General features: G+C 44.0%; 1 protein-coding gene and 1 long non-coding RNA gene across 2 annotated transcripts; both read right to left on the reverse strand.

Annotated features, from left to right (window-relative positions):
- Positions 583-19,396, reverse strand: LOC8058492 (potassium channel AKT2). Its single transcript, XM_002441096.2, has 8 exons — positions 18,910-19,396; positions 18,537-18,755; positions 3,165-3,381; positions 2,721-3,038; positions 2,087-2,644; positions 1,786-1,965; positions 1,015-1,690; positions 583-930 (listed from the first exon to the last, which is right to left on the reverse strand). Exons 1-8 carry the CDS (start codon positions 19,095-19,097, stop codon positions 770-772), a joined length of 2,517 nt encoding a protein of 838 aa, XP_002441141.1. The 5' UTR covers positions 19,098-19,396; the 3' UTR covers positions 583-769.
- Positions 7,492-10,061, reverse strand: LOC110430266. Its single transcript, XR_002447573.1, has 2 exons — positions 9,119-10,061; positions 7,492-9,018 (listed from the first exon to the last, which is right to left on the reverse strand). It is a non-coding gene; the product is annotated as an uncharacterized LOC110430266 (long non-coding RNA).

Consider the following 20,788-nt stretch of genomic DNA (forward strand, 5'->3'; position numbering starts at 1 on the left):
ATGGATCACATCTTACTTGGCTGCAGCTTTAGTCGCCAGGTATGGCAAATCTGCTTGGACAGGATACATGTTTCACTGCAGGTAGGCCAGGAGAGGGGTTTTGAGTGGTGGCTGCGGTCAAGGAAACTGATCCCCAAGCTCCTCCGACGAGAGTTCGACTCCTAGTCAATGCTGCTTGGTTGGATGCTGTGGAAAGAAAGGAATGCACGGACTTTTGACAGGGCGACCAGAACGCTCCTCCAACTAGCTGATGCCACCTTGGACGAAGCTCAGACTTGGTGCCTGGCCAGGAATAAGCACCTCTCGGTGCTACTGGCGAGACGTTAGCCCGCTGTTCCTAGCTTTCTGTACTAGGCTGCTTATGAACTTTTAGTTTCAATGTAAATCTGGGCTGCGAGTTCGAGTAGTGTTAGGCTCAGTCTTCAAGGCTGGCAACGGTTGTTGCCGTGTTCTCTGTTAAACTTTGCTTCCTGCTTAATGAAATACGCACCTTGGCGTGGTCTCAAAAAAAGCATATCCCACGTGTCATCGTGGGTATTGTAAATAATTTTTTTGCGGATTGTATGGTATTGCTAACGTGGATAAAATAAATACTTGTTAGTGGATAATAATGTGGCTTGTTGACGTGGATATATAGCTTGCATGAGTAGATATGTGTCGTAATTGCATGTATAGAGATGACTCGGTTATTTCAACATACAATACTCTTGGTTGGATGCACATCTACCGTGTGTGACTGCTGCTATGACAAAACCTGGATCTACAAACGCTATGAAGAAGACAGCGAGTCCATTGATGCCAGCCTCCTCAGATCTTCTTCGGTGACCACGAACAGCTTGTCGTTGTCCCGGATCACGTCGATGGAGTCGATCTCCGCTCCTTCGTCGTTCACGATCAGACCCTTCTTCGCATCAACTTTCAATTTCTCACCTGAAGAAAAGGAAAGCACAATAGCATACTTTCAATGTCACTGCAGCTGCAATTAACTGAATGAACTGTGCTTTCCGCGCCTACCGACGATGGCTTTGAATTCTTCCAAGGTGCCAGGCAGATTGATCAGCTTGCCAGCTTCAGAGCTGCGGTTTCTGAGGAAAGGGTGACCCTTGTATACGCTCACCCGAGGCCAGCATTGGTTGTCCGAGCTTGTGCCCTGTAATCTTCCTGGACGGCTGTGCCCCGACGAGCCGCCGTCCGGGATCACCGCTGGCGAGTCAACGATGGTTATCGAGTGGCCGAGCTCCCGCTTCTGCAGTAGCTCGCGCAGCTCGGTCGGCGACATTGTTAGCCGCGCGGCGCCAGAGCCGGAGCCGTCGTCGTCGAGGCTCGCCTTGTCCACGCTGGCCCCATTCATGATCAGGAACCTGGCCGCGTCGGCGTGTCCCTCGGCCATCGCGACGCGCAGCGCGGTGGCGCCGTCGTGGTCCTCCGAGTCCACATCAAGGCCGAGCTTGAGGAGCTCCCGGAGCGCGCCGAGGTCGCCGCGGCGCGCGGCGAAGCACAGGACATCTCCTCCGGCGTGCGGGTTGGACGCGCGCGCAAAGTGGTACAGGATGTTGAAGATCTTGTGGTGCCCCGCTGCGATGGCGTTCCACATCGCCGTGTTGCCCTGTGCGTCCTTGATGTTCACGTTGCACGCGTGCTTGAGCAGCACCAGCACGCAGTCCTCGTACCCATTGGACGCCGCGATGTGCTGCGTGTGGCGTCGCCAACAACAGCGTCCGGATCAAAATGGTCGTGCTGTGCATGGATGCAGAATGTCCTGAATTTGGCTGTATGTTCGCTTACCAGTGCTGTTCTGCCCTTGGCGTCGCCGACGTCAGCGTCCTTCCCTGCCCTGAGGAGGTCCTCGAGTAAGCCGCTGTTTCCCATCGCGGCGACCGTCAGCACATTCGCGTCGTCGTCGTGCTCGCCAGTGTTGTCTCCCAGCAAGTCATCGGCCTTCATGCCATGCATCTCGACCTGATGCTGCAACACACACGGAGGCAAGCAAAGGAACCGTTTCAGTGATCACCAGTTGCAGCGCAGAGCACGGTGCAGTTTCTTCAGACTTTTGCAGATAGCTGTGAGACGACTGGTAAGTGGTAACCTTGAGAAAGTTCTTGATGATGACGACGCTGTCCTCGGGCCTGCTCTGCATGGCCTCCTTGAGAGTGGCCTGCTTCAGCCGCAGCAGCTGGCTCAGCGTCCTCGTCCGGAACGTGAAGGCCTGCGCCCGGTCACTCAGCGCGCTCACCTCGCCGAAGATGTCCCGTGTCCCCAGCGTCGCCTTCACGTGCTCATCGATGCCGTTGAACAGTATGACCTCCACCTCGCCGGAGACGACGACATACACGTCGTCCGGAGCCTCGTTCTGCACGATCACGTCCTCCTTGGGCGGGATGTACTCCGGCTTCATCTTGGTGACCAGGGACAGGAGCATTTCTCTTGAGACCCCGTTGAAGAGGTAGACGTCCTTGACGACCGGCACGAAGAGGTGCTCGCAGATACTCTTGCAGATGGACTTGGGTAGCTGGTCCATGAGCTGCTGCTGGTTCAGACTCTCGGCCCTGAACTTGAGGCACATGTAGGCCAGGATCTGCTGCTTCAGCCGTGGCGGCAGGTGGTTCCGGCCCACAAAGCTCGACGCCGCCCTGATACTGTTCCTCTGCATCCATCATCCAAATGCAAGCCGTGTCATTCATTTTGCATAGCAGTAAATAGCAAGAGCGAGCAGTGCTTACAAATTCCATGGTGCGGCGCGTGCCCTCGACGACGAGGTTGGTCATGTTGCCGATGAGGTAGGCGGTGAGCCCGAGGTTGAAGAGCATGTAGAAGATGTTGAAGATCATCTCGACGGTGTTCTCGGCGTGCAGGTCGCCGTAGCCGACGGTGGTCATGGTGGTGATGGACCAGTAGATGGAGGAGATGTAGCGGATCCGCAGGCTGGCCTGCCGGAAGTTGGGGATCACCGCGCCGATCCACGTCTTCTCCCGGTGCGGGTACCGGTCGGCGATCAGGTAGTACAGGCAGCCGGCGCAGTGGACCAAGAACAGGGTCACCTGAACGTGCACGCACGGCGCACAGCCAAACGATTCAGAATTCAGTCATCGGAACATGGAAATTGCGCGGTGATCAACGTGGTAGGTTCTTCAATCTAAGCTAGGTGGATGTGGATGGTTACCGACCGCGACGAGGCGCGCGCAGCGGATCCAGAAGTAGCTGAAGCGGATGTCCTTCTCGAGCCTGGTGAAGAACTGCTTCACCCTGCGGAGACGCCAGAGGCGTAGGACGCCCAGCATGCTGTACGCGGCGTTCTCCCTGACCTCGCCGGTGACGAGGTAGGCAAGGCCCTGGAACGGGATCGTCGATGCCACGTCCATGATGAAGAACGTCGACAGGTACCTACAGCAAAGCTCGCAGCGTCAGTTGCTTGCTGAAGCAATTATTCTGCTTCCCCTTTTCATTTTTTGAGGGAATTTTTTTTTCTTCATATAGGAGGAAAGATCAAGCAATATTCAGTCAAGGCCCGGTTTGAGCGAGGGATCGCAGTAATTTTTTTTTTGTGAAATGGCCCATGGGCCGAAAAGCTAAGCCTAAGCCTTTCGTTTGGGCTTATGATGTTTTTTTATTATGGAAAAGTCTGCTTTTCCTCTCTCAACTTTTAAACCATGCATTTTACCTCCCTAGAGCGGGTTTGAAGGCGGTTTTGTTATAGTAAATGGTGGTTTTACTACAGTGATGGTGGTTTTGTCTTTTTCTTTTTTTAATTATCTCGACTGAATCTTTGAAAAATTATAGTAAATTACAGAAAAATCATAAAATAGAAAATCTAATTTTATTGGACTTCACATAAGTAGATGAACATAATAAATATATAATATGGTATACTTTATTACAAAGTTTTTGCTAGAAAGATTTTGTCTTTTTGTTTTTTATTTATTTCGGCTAAATATTTGAAAAAACATAGTAATTACAGAAAAAAATCATAAAATAAGAAGTCCAATTTTGTTAGACTCCACATGAGCATATATACACAGTAAATAAATAATATAGTATGCTTTAGTATAAATATTTTGGTGTAGCTTTAGATCTATGCTTCTGTAATTAAATGAAATAATTCATAGCTGCATCTTCTATGATTATTTTGTTGGACTAAAGCATACCTATATTATATGGTATATATACTCATGTAGAGTCCAAAAAAATTAGATTTTCTATTTTATAATTTTTCTATGATTTACTATGATGTTTTAAAGATTCAACCAAATAAATAAAAAAGAAAAAGACAAAACCATTATAGCAAAAACTTTATACTAAAGCATACTATATTATATGCTTACTGTGTAGATCTACTTATGCAGAGTCAAAAAAATTGGATTTTCCATTTCATGATTTTTTGTGATTTACTATAATTTTTCAAAGATTCAACCAAAATAATTAAAAAGAAAAAGATAAAACCACCGGACTGTAGCAAAACCACCGTTCACTATAGCAAAACAACCTTCGAAACCGCCCCAGGGAGGTAAAATATACGGTTTAAAAAGTTGAAGGAGATGGCTTGCCCAGTTTTAGAGTTGAGGGAGGAAAAGCGAACTTTCGTGAAAGTTGAGGGGGGGGGGGGGAATAGATTTTTTCCTTTTATTATCAGACACCGTGGATATCTGTATCTATATTCTATATCTAATAATAAAGAAGCAAAATCTTAGTCTATTTTTTCATCTATCTATTTTTTTGTCCGTTTTCCACTAACTCCATTAGATTTAGAAACAGTCTCCTTTCAGGTTTGTCTATAGCTCTCACGTTTTATATTGTCCATAGCTATCACATTTTGGAATCCTAGTCCCAATACATGTCCAACACTTGTGTGAATACAGCTAGGACAAGAGTACCATTAAATAAAACATATTTTAGTAATATGGAGGAAAAGTCCTAATAATAGGACACAAATCCCTTTTTGAGTACTCACTACTAAAATAGTGGAGTTCTCCTAGTGTTTTAAATTAGTAGCAAATCGCTACCACTACTCATAGTACTAGGGAATCCTGCTAGAAGACACTTAGTAGGAAAAGTTTGTACTAAATTTTGAATGCTAAAATATTAAAAGAAGCCCACATCACTAGGAGAATATGAAAATTCTGGTTGTGACTCATGGGCATGGGTTCGTTCATCTTATATATAAAACAATAGCAATATGATTTTGCAAAGAAAATAATACATTGTCACGGGGCGCTCTAGATCTCGCTTGTTACTAGCGCAAAAATCATCCACTCTACATATGATTTTTTTAGGTTTGGACGATCTTTTTTTGGTTTGATTTCTTTTGGTCGGTTTTTGCGTCTATCCATTTTTCCTTTTTATTTTTTGGTCCCCATGTTTTTTGGTTTCGTGGTATTTATTTGCTATTTTTTCTCATGTTTGCATCCCTTATGAGTTTTCTTTCCATAGTTTATATATTATTTTCTTTTAAATTTCATCCATTTGGAATATACTCCTCATTGTTGGGCTCTCAAAAGGGTGTAAAAAACAATAATGACGAGTTAAGACAGAGGATACATCAAGTGTTATGAAAATGTGAGAGCTTACACATGGTGTTAGGTAGACCAATAGTAGAGCAATCAACAAACCCTAATGATATCTAGCTACTTTCAGGCTATCTCTACAAACCACTATGTTATCGCTAGCATAATTATGTCTTCTCCATGACACTGCTCTTCTCGATTGCTAAGGACACTATTAAGGTTGCAAGTTGGCTCAACCATGGCTGTCAGGCCATGCCCCCCGCACAATCATATGAGCCATGTCCATACGGACACTGTGTTGCCCACCTTGTCACACTATGCAGTGCTAGCCCAAGTTTGCACGGTGGCCGGTGCGTCGGGGCACATGCTGCCTGGTCGTGGCTCTGGTGAGATTGCACATGTGTGCTGCCGTACCTATCGTGCTACCGGTTTAAGTCTTCTCGCAGTGGCTGCTATGCTCACACGCGGCTCTGTCATGCTACCACTCTCATCGCCGACAATATAGTAATTAAATTATAATCCTACAATGCACGAGCATTTTTACTAGTATAACTAATATTTCTTTAAAGATATATATAATTAATATAAGGCACATATCATGTTTTCTGTATGCTTCTTTTTCCTCAAAAGACATCTTTTGTAAAGGGTCAATGGCAAGGATAAATAGCATGGGTAAAGTGGGTACCCTTGACAAATGCCCCGCTTGTGAAAGACCTGACACATTATCGACTGGTTCAGAAGTGCGCTTGACTTTTGGGTTCTGAAAAATTTTGGGAAATGGACACTGTAGCATTTTCGTTTGTATTTGACAAATATTGTCCAATCATGAACTAACTAGGCTCAAAAGATTTGTCTCATCAATTTCGACCAAACTGTGAAATTAGTTTTTATTTTCGTCTATATTTAATATTCCATGCATGCGTCTAAAGATTTGATGTGACGGAGAATGTGAAAAATTTTGCAAAACTTTCTGGGAAGTAAGGCCTTGTTTAGTTCCAAAAAATTTTGCAAAATCGACACTGTAGCACTTTCGTTTGTATTTGACAAAAATTGTCCAATCATGGACTAACTAGGCTCAAAAGATTCGTCTCGTCAATTTCGACCAAACTGTGCAATTAGTTTTTATTTTCATCTATATTTAATACTCCATGCATACGTCTAAAGATTCGATGTGACGGGAAATCTGAAAATTTTGTAAAATTTTTTGAGAACTAAACAAGGCCTAAGGGCTTGTAGCACTTTGATTAAGTGGCTCCAATTGACAATATGTCAAATGACTTTTTGAATGTCAATCTTTAAGATGAGGGTCAACATCTTCATCTTGTGTCGTTTTCACACTGAGTTTTGGACATAGATGAAGTTGTCCTAAATGCACCTTCATTTAATGAATGCACTTTGATTCTTTGTCGAGTTGGTGCAACTATATTTCCATCATCTTAGCTTCGACTTCCTCGGGTATTGTGAGGAATGGAACCAGTCCAACAATCAAGCAAAAATGAGGCGAAGGGACTCTCTCATGGCAATGTTATTACATCTAACTCTTTGTTAAGGCGGCTTTGTGCTATTGTCCTGTTGTAGAAACTAGAACTTAAGCGTAATTTTTACACCGACACCACAATCCTTTTTTTCCTAACTGACCGAGTAAGAGGTTGGAAATCTTTTTTTGCATCTACTCAAAATCCCAAACGTTCATGCTCGAAGCATGGTGGAAGTTCGTAGCTAATAATTTACCAGCCTGGTAGGGGATGCTCATGGCAAGAAGCAACATGCTCGTTTGGGTAGAGTCATTCCTCGTAGTAATCCTAATTTAGTCCGTGATCGCTGATGACCTTCATCCCTGGATACACACAAAGTGAATGGACATAATCTTAAGGGCACCCTTTGCCAATTTGCCATCACCAAGCACCTGTGAGCAGAGATTTTAAAGAAGGCCTCCACATTAGCGTGCATGTTGATTGGCAGCCGAATCCATGCGCCATTAGTGAATAATAAATAAACTAGTGCTCTTTAGCTCATTGGGGTTATTTCTTTAGCTTGTAAGGACAACTCTATAAGAGCCCTACTTGAGCCGTCACAAGTAAATTTGAGGACTTGAGGCAAAAAACGAGGTCTAGCAAATCCCCTTCTACGACCCTCACAAAGCCCTCAAATCCTTCCTAAGCCCCCATTCCCATGGGCCCTGGAGGAGGTTCCCATATTTCTATTGGGGTCATTGGTCCCTCTTGTTTGAGCACGATCCGCTGCTGGACCTTGTCCTCCAATTTCCCATCATCGGCGAACCTCCTCCTCTAGCCGATGTGACACTACTTGCCCGCACCTTGCTCACAACAGCTGGGGCCGAGGACCATCACATGTGGTGTCTACCTATGGCCGAGCTCATCTGTGGGAGCGCCACGGGGGCCATGGTGGTTGGATTCGGGCTTACCCGATGGACCACCTTCACCTGATGTCGTCTGCCACCCACCACCCACCTCCTGGATTTGGCGAGATCACCAACAGTTCCTCTCCAGCGAGCCTTTCTTCTCTACTTTTCTAGCTTTTCTATAGGGCAATTTAGTCAATGAGAAAGAAAATAAGAAAAAACGATGACAAGTGGGTCCCATGTGTCATTCTTTACTAGAATGAATTTGAGGGCCCTCATTTGAGAACCACTGCTGGAGTGCAGCCAAAAATCAAGACCATCAAAAATACGTAAAGTCCTCAAGCAAAAGTAAGGATCTATATCGAAAGCTAGTGCTGAAGTTGCTCCGAATCAGGATGTCCATTTTCAGCGGGTGTTTAGGCATAGCACATCGTGTTTTCCAAACATTCTTCTATATTATACAAATTTACTCGGTGCTCACATGTATTAGAAGTCAGCCTGGGCACTTTTCAACCGAAAACCGAACACCGAACCGAACCGAACCGAAACCGAGCCGAATAGTCGATTTTTCGATTTTTCGGTTCGGTGTCGGTTTCCAATTCTGAGAAGTTCGGTGTTCGGCTTCGGCTTCGGTTTCAGTACCAAACCGAGCCGAACATCCGAGGAACCGAAGTTGAACCAGGAATGGAAATCGTCCCGACGTCCCCACTCCACTCAACCACTCGGCGTCTCGGCCCAGTCATCAGGCCCACGAGGCCACGACCGCTGCGCTCAGCTCTCTCCCACTCTCATCTCTCATCCCCTCGACCCCTCCCCTCGGCCTCGACCCTCGACACCGCAGACCGCACGACACGACGGCGCAACTCCCTCTGAAACCCTAGCCGCCGCGACTCCCTCCGCTCCGATCCACTCCTCTCATCCCCCGGCCAAATCGCGTGACTGGGCAACTCCCTCTGATCCACTCCTGACTCCTCTTTGCTCTCATCCCCTGGCCAACACGCGCGACTGGCGGCGACTGGGCGACTCCGTTGGATCTCCTCGCAGGCGCGCGCCTAGACCTCGCGGGTCGCGGCGGTGGCGTGGCGGAGGTCGGGACTCGGGAGGACCGGAGGATCTCCTCGCAGGCGACTGGGCGACTCCTGAATCAAGTATCTCTGGCTGCAAGAACAGAGCAGTCCTCCAATGTAAGCTCTACTGCTCTAGTTTCTGATTTTAGTTTCTGATGATGGAGTGATGGCTCATGGAAGCAAGAACATACTTTACTTGGTAACTTGGCAGTAGTAGTTCACTAGTTTCTGATGGCCTGATGGGATGCTGTTTTTTTAAATCTTGTAGATGGGGGACACTGAAGAAACTATTGCAGATACACCTCGACTGAATGACCATGACCGTGATCATGAAGTTATAAATCTGGAGAATAATGACAATCTGGAGAATAATGATAAGGAACAAGATCCCAAGGATGGAGATTCAGTGGTAGATGAAACTGAAAGCAAGAAAAGAAAAGCCATTAATCCAAGATCAGATGTTTGGGAGCACTTCAGCAAGATCAAAATTGATAATGGGGAGGAGAGAGGCAAGTGCAAGTACTGCAGCAAATTATTCCGCTGCGACACAAAGTTAAATGGTACGTCCTCCATGAAGTCTCATCTAAAAATCTGCAAAAAGAATCCTCACAAACCTGTAGTAGATAATCAAGGTACTTTACAACTACAACCATCTGCTGGTAATAGTAGTGGTACTTTGTCTACTTGGAAATTTGATCCTGATGAGATTAGGAAGTCTTTAGCTGAGATGATAATAGAGGATGAGCTGCCTTTTGTGATATGTGAACGTCCTGGCCTTAGAAAGTGTAACACTCTCGTGTTAAGCGAACTAAAAATGGGACATGTCATCATGAGCATTGCATCAAAAATATGTTAAGCACACACTAATGCATTAACCTAAAATAAGTTTATTTTGGATGAATGTGTTTAGGAATTTAAGTGTGTTTATTTTATGTATGGGTGCTTGTTTTGGAGTTTAAAATCGTTGGGTAAAAGTTTTCCGAGAAGCTTAAAGGGGGGAAACCCTAATTTCAAAAACTTTAGATTTGCCCCTTTTGTGTAATTTAAAAACTAAGCAAAATTTGAAGTTGAGTTCAAAAGCAAAGTTGTAGATCTTGTCAAGATATACAACTTTGGTGTTTTGAGTTTTTGAAGTTTCAGTACAAAATTCAAAGTAATTTTGAAAATACAGATTTCCGAAAAGTGTCCCCTTTTTCTAAATTGAATCTCCAATTCAAAATCTGTTTGGAATTGTGAAAATTGGTCAACATGAAAGTTGTAGGGTTTGAAAAGTTGAACAACTTTTATGTTGGAAGTTTTTCAAGTTGTTATGTAAAATCAAAAGTAATTTTAGAAATTCTGTTTTGCCCTAATTCAAAAATTTGGGATTAAGCTTGAATTTCAAACTGTTTGGCTCAAATTCATCCCTTTCCATTTCAAATCTGTCTTTGGTCACTAAAGATGTTTTGTAGCATTCAAAATTCTGAGCATTTGATATTTTGACATATTTTTGTCTTCTATTCAAAAATTCAAAGTAATTTCATAATTTCAGAAAGGGTATTTTGGGGACAAGGGGGATAAGCTCGACCCTGTTCATGGCGGTGTGCCGCCGAGCGTCGATCGGCGTTTGCCGACTCGTGAACTGCCGATTCATCTCGTCCAAGCACGTGCTCGCGTCCGTGGCAAAGTGGAGCAGCTGCTGGCGAAGTGGAGCGCGACGTGCCATTCTCTCCCGCGAGCACCGACCTCCTTTCCGCCACCGGAGCACCGAGGAGCAGTACCCCGTCCTCATCCAAATTGGCCGTGCTCGATCCTCCTCGTATCAAATTGAGCCGTCCACGATGTTCGCCATCTCCTTGCGAATCCAGAACACCACCAAGCTCGTCCCATAACCCTCTCAATCGCAGAAACACCTCCATTCTTTTCCATCTCCGGCCAGAACTGCCGCCGTGGTGCTCTTACCGTGGCCACGGTGTTCTCGTCGGTATCACGTTTCCCTGGCAGCTGTTTCGAGTTCCTCTTGTGTTCTAGTAGCTCATGCTCTCTCTCTTTTGCTTTGGGCACGAACAGAATCGCCGGGACGAGCTCGCCGGAGCCGGAGCGCCCGCCCGATCGCACTGTCTCCGTCGCCAACATCTTCAGCTACTTCTCCCACCGTGGTGACGTGAGCATCGTGTTCCCTACACCACCTTGAACCTCCCTACGCCATTCGTTTGCTCTCTACCGGGTCCTAGTGGCCGGCCGACAGTCGGCCATGGCGACCGCCCGCTCCTATCGTGGCCGAGGTGGTAGCAGTGAGGTAGAGCGTCCGCGAGTGGTACCAATGGAGTCGCGGAGTTGAGGCGGAGCCGATGCGCGCGCGCGCGGAGGCCGAGGGCCTCACTATCGGTCGCCGGAGTTGCGGCCGAGCCGCCGTGCGTGAGAGAGAGAGATCTGACGGGTGGGGCTACCCTGTCAGTGGCTGAGAGAGAGAGAGAGAGCGCGCGGGCGTGCGCGGCGCGGACGCGGGCCGGAAGCAGTGGGCCGGTCTGCGGCCCAGTTTCCAAGCAGCCCACTGCGCAGTAGTCTTTTTCTTTTTCTTTTTATGCAGTTTTTGTTTTATATTTGAATTTGTGTAGTAAATTTTGTGCTAATCCAAAAATTGTGAAAATTTTTGTATAGCTTACATAAAATGGATAGAGCCTAAGAAAAATGTTAGGTTTGATTTTCTGGTAATTTTCATGTATACATAAATTGCCTTTGTTTATTAATGAATAAACCTTCCATGATTTTTAATAGTTCATAGGTATATCCAAAAATCATGAAATTTAATATGTGAGCTTGTGTTAATGTTATTTAGCTCCATGATTAATTTCAGCTCTGTTTGATCAAGTATGCTCTGTTTCTTGATAAAGCTATTTAAAATGCTTATAAAAGAAATAGAAATAATTAATCCCTTTAGGAGTTGGGTGATATTTTGGATTATTTGACAACCATGGTTACTTAGCATGATATGCTCCCTGGTTATGGTTTATTTTCATGTAAATAATCTTTATGGTATGATAGATTCACAATTATTGCTTAATAAAAATAATAAAGTTGGTTTAGTAGTGATTTATGCTTTGATAGCTAGCTTTGTTTGTTTCTTTACCATGAAGGTAAAGTGTACTCGAGATAATCATATTTTGTTATATCATCCAAGAACATGTAACTTGTCTTTATCATACCTTGAGTATATCATAATCATGCATATGCACTTTTACGTATAGAGTACGCTCCGGAAGAATCTGATCACCAGTGGGTTTCTTCCGAGTTTGTGGATCCTTCGAGAGTAGTTGAGTTTCCGAACGTCCCCTCCGATCAAGGCAAGCCCCGGACATTAAACCCTATCCTTGTATTTTCATAAAGTTATTTATATCACTTGAGTTAATATGATGCATTAGGTGAAAAGGAGTTGAGTGAATCCTATTTGCTGCATTATCTACCTTGATGATTTCCATATTAACCTTGATAACTGCTTTATGAAAATGCTTAGTATGCTTAGCCCTGCTTATTAGATAAGTTTTCAAATGAGAACGTTTGAAGGGTCGTTGTGGAATACTCTTATAGTTAATGATGTTCAATTTGAGACCGGTCGGTGGACTTGCTTTAAGAATGGAGTCTTAAAGTAGTGTCTCCAACTGAGTCGATTAAGGACCGTACCGTTGATTGGCCTGTTGTGATTGAGAACTTTGAGTACAGCCCACATGCGGCGGTAAGCCTTACCTATAGCTATTCCGATACTTGAGAACGGCTAACCGCGTACTGGGAGTGGAGAGATGGCGAGAGTAGCGTGTACCCACCTTACGGATCTGAGATGACCGGGAAACATCTAGATTGGCTGTAGGATGGTGGTGTACTGTACTCTCGGGTGACGCTGGACCCGTTCTTGTATGGGAGGATCTATAGAAAAGGTTGACATATGCAAGATTAAGTTCTACATATGTCGTGTGGTACTGAATCCCCAGCTGGGTTTAATCGATTCGAATCGCCGTGTTTCCTCGGATATGGAGCCTCAATCCTCGTACCATCATCGTAGTAATAAGTGAATCTTTGATATAATAAGAAGGTGATTTGCTTATGAAAGTCGGATAATGATCTTGGTTAGTTTTAAGTGATAATCTTGAGTTAAAACTTGAAAGTAGGCTTTAATCTTAGTAAGCTTTTATGCAAAAGAAATGCTTGATCTTGATAAAGCTTTACCTTGAATCCCTATAGCCTGCATACCTGAGTCTTCACCTATTTTCTAGTCGGTTAAGTCTTGTTGAGTACTTTTGTACTCAGGGTTTTATAACCCCTGTTGCAGGTGAATCTCTTGATAATCCTTTTGATGGTCATGGTTACTTTACTCTTGTGGAGGAGAGTGATGATGATGAACCTGATGTGTGACCTTGGGCAAGTAAAAACTTGTTGTGTGATCTATGGTTTATGTAATATAAAGTTCCGAAGCTTTTATGTATTAAATACTTATGGTTTGTAAACCTTGAACTTAAGTTTCAATCTATGTTATGTAACCTTTCCGCTTTTACTCTGATTTCTCTTATCTATGAAATGTTGTAATACTGTGATGCTTGATGAGGGAATTCCTGAAAAGATTGTTACGTGGATGATTCGGGTTTCCCGAGGACACCCGACAGACTTCTTGAGTCATTTGGAACTCGTGCACGTCGATCAGAAGTCTTTGGGACAATGATGTGTGCATGTGGGCCACTTAATTCAGGAGGTTCTGCCACAGCAAGTTATTTGCAAAAGCATGCCCACGTTTTGTTGTGCCATCTAGAAGAACAATGACTAGAGCCTGTGTGAAAGTGTTTGATGATGAGAGAGAGAAACTTAGGAAATTTATGAAAGATAATTGTCAAAGAGTTAGCTTGACAACAGACACATGGACAGCTAAGAACAGTCAGAATTATATGTGTGTTACAGCCCATTTTATTGACAATGACTGGAACTTGCACAAAAAAATTATTGGTTTCTTCATGGTTAAGGGCCATAGAGGGGAAGACATTGGAAAATCTTTAGAGAATTGCTTGGCTGACTGGGGCATTGATAATGTTTTCACAATAGCAGTAGATAATGCTAGTGCAAACAACACTGCAATTAAGTACATGCAGAGGATCTTGAATGAATCAAAAGGTTGCTTTGCTGAAGGAGAGTATATTCATATGAGGTGTGTTGCACACATTATCAACCTAATAGTAAGTGATGGGCTGAAGGAAATTGATAGTTCAATCACTCGTGTTCGGGCTGCTGTTAAGTATATTAGAAGTGGAACATCTAGGTTGGTAAAGTTCAAGAGATGTGCCGAGTTAGCAAAGGTTCAGACCAAGGCATTGATGAACCTAGATATTTGCACGAGGTGGAACTCAACTTACCTAATGCTAAATGTTGCCCAACAATATGAAAAGGCCTTTGAAAGGTATAGTGATGAAGACCCATATTATAAGCTAGAGTTAGAGAGTCAGAATGGTCCTGGAGTTCCAACCAAATCAGATTGGGAAAAATCAAGGAAAATGGCTAAATTTCTTGAACACTTCTATAATCTAACGCTCCGTGTCTCTACCACAAGTCGTCCAACCTCTCACACATACTTTCATGAGATTGCTGATGTTTTGGTTTTGCTGAGACAATGGTGTAGCAGTGAAGATATATTATGTCAGGAAATGGGCAAGAAAATGTTAGCCAAGTATTACAAATATTGGGGAGAGAAATATGGAGAGACTCTGAGAGATAGAGAGAAGAGAGGAGAGAAAGACAAGGGGGATCAATTGCTTAACATTGTTATTTTTTTCTGTGTTGCTATTGATCCTAGGTTCAAGCTTTCTAATTATGTGAAGATGGCAACTATGGTCATGTTTGGTGATGACATAGGACCAAAGCTGTGGGAAACAGTGAACAAATGTTTTCGTGCTTTGTTTGAGGAGTACAGGGAACTGTATGCTCCAACTCCAAGTGACAAGGTGCCTTCTGAAACTCAAGAAGCACCAGCAGTGAGCTCTGGGCTGATGAGCTCCATAATTGCACAACAGATGAGCAACACAGGTGGTAGCACTGCTACTGTGAAATCTGAACTTGACAAGTACCTTACAGAAGATAATGAGGAGCTTTCTAAAGGCTTTGACATTCTGAAATGGTGGAAGATCAATGCTACTAGATTGCCCATAATGTCTCACATGGCCCGTGATCTTTTGGCAATTCCTATCTCAACAGTAGCCTCTGAGTCAGCCTTCAGTGCAGGTGGAAGGACACTTGATGATTTTAGGACCTCACTGACATCAACAATGGTTGAACGTCTCGTTTGTACAAATGATTAGCTTCGTGCAAATGACTACATCACCGAGGTTGAAGAGGACCATGAAGCAATGGCCAAGCTTGAGGAAGGTAATTTGTTATCAGTTCTAATTTGTTATCAGTTCTATTGCATAAGAATAGAGTACATGTACATTGAGAAGTAATTGAAACGTGATGATTTATTGCAGAAATGGGTGCCATGGCCATTACTAAGGATAGCACTACAGCAACTACTGCATCTTGAATTCTTGATCCACTATTGGACAGTTTGGACTGCACGTCTGCACTCTGCACTACATCCACTATTTTCTTCCTGTTGTAGTGTTGTTGATCCCTGTTGCCTTGTTGGAGAGAAGGCTGAATGCCTGAATGACTGAATGGAGCTTCTTTTTATTTGTTGTTCTAATCATGTTGTGTAACTTGTGTTCTAATAAACTCCTGGACCATTCTTTATTTCTGTACTGTTGTTGATATAAACATGACGCCTGGACCATTCAGATTGTTATTCTGACTATGCTGTATGTTGTACTTTGATGTGTGTTTTTTTCTGTGTTTGGTCGGTTCGGTTAAAACCGAAAAACCGAAGTAAAAAACCGAAACCGAAATTGTTGGTTTCTGAATTTTTTGCAAACCGATCGGTGACCTGTTTATGGAAACCGAAGTTTAGCCAAACCGAATAAACCGAACCGAAGCGTCGGTTTAAACCGAACGCCGAGGTTGAATTAGAAGAGTGTTTTCAATATTTTTGTAGAAAAAAAAATCTAAATTCTTTTGTGTGCATTCTTATGATCTTATCAAGTACTTGAATAATTAATACAACATTTGGCCTGTCATCATTTTGAAAACATTTATACAAATATCTAGAAATTTACTGACATGAAAAAATATAGTGATGCTTTTTTTTCCACTAGTACATACATATAGGCTGTTCCTAACTTATTTGCATAGTCGATTTTCAAAACTGCCAGTGCTAAGGGCCAGTGGAAATGAATCTTTTCACTAACGGTTAACTGAGAACCGCTTGTGGAAATCGTTTTCCATAGGTGGTTGTGTTATGCCCACCGCCTATGCAAATGGTTGTCTAGAAAATATAAATTGGGTTTTAAAATACGAAAAAAAGATTTTAATCGTAGGGAAGGCCCACAAGCCACCCACCCGCGACCTCACCTTCGCGCGAAGCCTCCTCTACCCCTTCACTCGACATCCACTTGTGTTTATGTTAACTTCCCCACATATTATCCTAAACTGAGCAAACATTGATTGTTTGAGGCCCTAAACGGATTCAAATGAAAAAATTGTCAACTACAAAGTTACATAACATTTTAAGATCTACAACTTTTATATTGGTCGTTTCTCCATTTGAGGTAATTTACAAAATTTAAATTTCAAATTTGACAAATTCGAACATAGTTTTTGATGACAAGATGATTTCAAATGAAAAAATTATCAATTATAATGTTTCATAACTTTTTAAGATCTACAACTTTTATTTTGATGGTTTTTTCATATGAGGTCATTTAAAAAACTAAAAAAATCAATTTCAAATTATTTCTACATGCGGTTTTCTTAAGAATCCGCCGCTAAATCAGATTTCTAGGGGCGGTTTGTTAAGAAAACCGCCTCTAAAAATATATGATTTCTACAGACGGTTTTGTTAGAAAAACCACATATGAAAATCTATTTTCACTGGTGGTTTTCTTAATAGAACCACAAGTGAAAATGTACTATTTGTATCGCTAGTGAAAATGTGTTTCCACTGGCGGTTTTTAAGTTGGGCCCGTCGATTTCTTTTCACAGACGTTTTTAAATTAAAACCACTTGTAAAAATTATGCTCCACCGTTAGCGTAGAGCTTTTGTGTACTAGTATTCTTTGCTACAAAATATATAAGCAAATATTGCTAGTGAAATTAATAAAATTCAAAGTTGTCACTTTAAAAGCTGTTGTTTAAAGCAGCTAGTGCATCCAGAATATTGTCACTTTAAGCACCGCACGGTCTAGGATCCGGAGCGTCCTGCCGTCCTGATGTCGCAAAAGCCCGTCCATGCAATCAAACACATCTGAAATACCTAACATTCCACTATGTGATGACGATGCGGCACATTTGAGCTGTGAGACAATCTCAGCCACAACTTCATAAATCGCAAATGCGTCGCCATATATATGGTTGTGAGGTGAGAATCAATTAATAATACAGTTTGGCTTTGGGTCCCATGCATACTCTAAATTTTTTTTCTTCTTCTGTAACAATTCCCCATATTATGATTTTTTGACTTATGTCTCCAGGAAGTAGTTTTTTATTTGCTTTCTTGACTGAAATGTAGCCACGTGTACTAATCTCCCTAGCATCGTATGCTGTCACGTCTAAAAAATTCCAACCAGAACAGTATCTTTGATCTTATTAATGGTGTGATGACAATGGGTACAAGCATGGTATCAGCGTCACCTGTGACTAATTATTGAGTAGGATTTGGCACGCATGTGTGTTATGCTTATGCATATCCACAAGAATGATCAGAGTGGGATTCGGCAGCCGAACTAATCTCCAACAAAACCTAGAAGTACCCTTGCCATTTTCTGACGGACCGATGCACCGGTAAGAGAGGAAGCAGAGGATGGGAAGGAAACTTGCATGCATATCGACCGAGGCAGGAATCGAACTCATAATGCAAGACTCTATCACAGAGTCGAAGACATTTAATTATATATTATTTATGGTATTTTGCTGATGTGACAGCATATTTATTGAAGAAAGAGATAGAAAAAATAAGACTCCAAGTCTTATTTAGACTCTAAGTCCACATTGTTCGAGGTAATAAATAACTTTAGACTCTATGATAGAGTCTGCATTGTGAGTGCCCTGATGCAAGCAAGAGCTAGGCACTGTTTGGTTTGTTACTAAAACTTGTATTAGTCACGCGCTAAAGATTAGTCAGGCACAATTAGCAGTTTTAATTGGCAGCTATTTAGTTCACTGCTAACTATGTCATTCCACATTCTTAGCACCGTGTCGCACGTGTCAAACTTAATTTTGTGCTAAATTTTGCTATAAGTGTAGCTTCGGTTTTGCTCGTCACATTTTCTATGTCAGCCACACTTTGGCGAATGTGATGCTAGCAAACTACGACAACACATCCAAACAACCCAGTTTCTGTGATCACCTATTGCATAGGAAATTGGAGAAACTGATAGTAAATGGCTCATCAGTCATCACGGCCACATATGGCCACTGTCAAGACGCTACTGTTCCTATTTCCTACTACAGTATGACGTTGCAATTGCAACGCAGAGAGATGGAGCAAGGTAAAGGCATGGTGTGTACCTGAGGGTTATCTTCCTCCTGTCACGGACGAGGAGCTGGGTCCTATGGTCGATGTAGGCGACAAAGAAGGTGAGCACGATGTCGACGGCGAAGAAGAGGTCGACGACGATGTCCGCCACCTCCAGCCCGCCCTTGGGGGACGCGTTCATGAAGGCCACCTCGAACGGGTACACCCACGCCGAGTACGCCACCAGGACCACCATCAACGTATCCCACCATCTGATGATGATGATGCATGATCGAGCATCCATGACATGTATATATGCATGTCAGATTGACTAGCTAGCTAGATGGCATGCCTGATCGATCATCGATGCAGGATACCTCCTATGTAGACATGACAATGAGCTTACACAGTCATTGCTTGCATCACCTGTATCTGGAGTCGAGCGGCGAGATGACCCACTTGTCCGACCCGCCATGGGACTGGCTTTGGCCGGACGGCCCGCCGAGCGGCGGGAGGATGACCTTGGACAGGTTCCGGAGGTTGAAGGACCCAGAGCCGGATCTCGAGCCCGTGCCCGTGCCAGAGCTGCCGCCGGCGCTGCTCGAGCTCTTCATCACGCAATGCTGCTTCCTGCACCAGCGTCGCAACTATATACTAGTACTATACTATATTTGCTAGGACTTGGAGATATCTAAGATGTTGTGGTGGCGCTGCAGCCTGCTGGCCGGGGATTGGGAAGAAAAGATAGGGCCGGCTGAGGAAGGCAAAAGGAAAGCGAGAATCAAATCAGATCCGCGTCTGGAGGCATCAAAATAATGAAGCAAGCAGCCAAAGCATCAAGGCATCAATAATGGAGGAGCAGGAGGGTGAGGATCTGACTGAGGGAAAGGGGGTGCTGTCCGGGACGACAGTGACCACCAGGCGCAGCTGCACACATCTCGCGGCCTACAGGGCTACAGGTTGTGGCTGGGAATTCACCGCGATTTTGAGATATTGCACGTATGAAATGTTCATGGATGTGGACATGTGTTTGGGGCCCATGCAAGCATAGCTACCTGTCTGCCTCCGGCGCCAAGCAACAAGCATACCGCCATGCTGGTGTGTGTTACTCGCGCAGGTCCTTTTTAGATTGGAGTTTTGCGCTTTCGAATTCATTGCTGAATGGCGACAATCGGACAGTGCAGTCGGCAGCGGCTGTAGTCTCTAGGCAAATGCAGCTCTGCTCCTCCATGCATGCATCATGCATGTTTATCACGATTTCTGCGACTCACTATCACATATCAAATCTGATTTTCCTTTTACCCCCACCTACCCCAGGCGTGTATATCCTGCACTTTTAATTCGTCCTTAGGTAAGCCGTCATCATCATCAAGCACAACCACCCTCTATCGGCTTTATGCTAATACTGTGAAAAAACAACTCTGCTCAATTTACAGAGCGCCATAGATTTCGCTGTCAGATATGCAATATAGACATTAATCTGCAGTGTCAGAATGAAATGAACAAGAGGTTTGACAGTTGGTATTGACAATGAAATAGCAGGATGAGACGGAACGGCGGATGCCCAGCCTTGCTAACGATTGAACGTTCACCAAATTCTAAAAAGAGCAAACACTCCGACAACATTTTCTTTTTACTATTTTTGAACGCATTGTTTTCTCTTTTTTTTTTAAAGATCCGGTTACCCGGCATATATATTAATATGAAGGATAGAGTTTACAACATTCGCACGAGGAGCGCGTCCCCCGCACGACAGACCGTCAAGCGGGGCCTAGCTACAAAAGTTAATTACTCCCAACATTAGAAACTACAAAAAGTGGGGCAAGAGCCCAGATGGATGCCTCATCCTTAATCTGAGCCACGGTCTGCTCAACAGTGCTTTCCATCCCTTGGAAAACCGACGCATTCCTCCGCTTCCATAGGCACCATAGTGTGAGGATCGCCAGGCTATGCACCAATTTCCCCCCGCTGGAATCATGTGTAGGAACCAATCTTCGATCGTTGGCAGGTCAATCCACTGAGATGGTTCCAGACTGCCGCAGTTGCTCCAGTTTGCTACTTGCCTCCAAACTGCTTTGGAGAATGGGCATTCCACAAATAAGTGCCATGCTGTCTCCAGGCTCCTTATGCATAATCCACAAAAGTAGTTGTTTTCCCATCCCCGTGACTGTAGTCGCGCGGCTGTCCATAGGCGATTCCGTAGCAGCAGCCAGAGGAAGAATTTGCATTTAGGTGGAGCCCATGCCTTCCATATCAGCTTACAGAAGTTGGACTGTATATTGCCAAAGAACTGTGCGGCATAGGC

This window comes from Sorghum bicolor, chromosome 9, assembly GCF_000003195.3.
Source record: "Sorghum bicolor cultivar BTx623 chromosome 9, Sorghum_bicolor_NCBIv3, whole genome shotgun sequence".
Lineage (NCBI taxonomy): Eukaryota > Viridiplantae > Streptophyta > Magnoliopsida > Poales > Poaceae > Sorghum > Sorghum bicolor.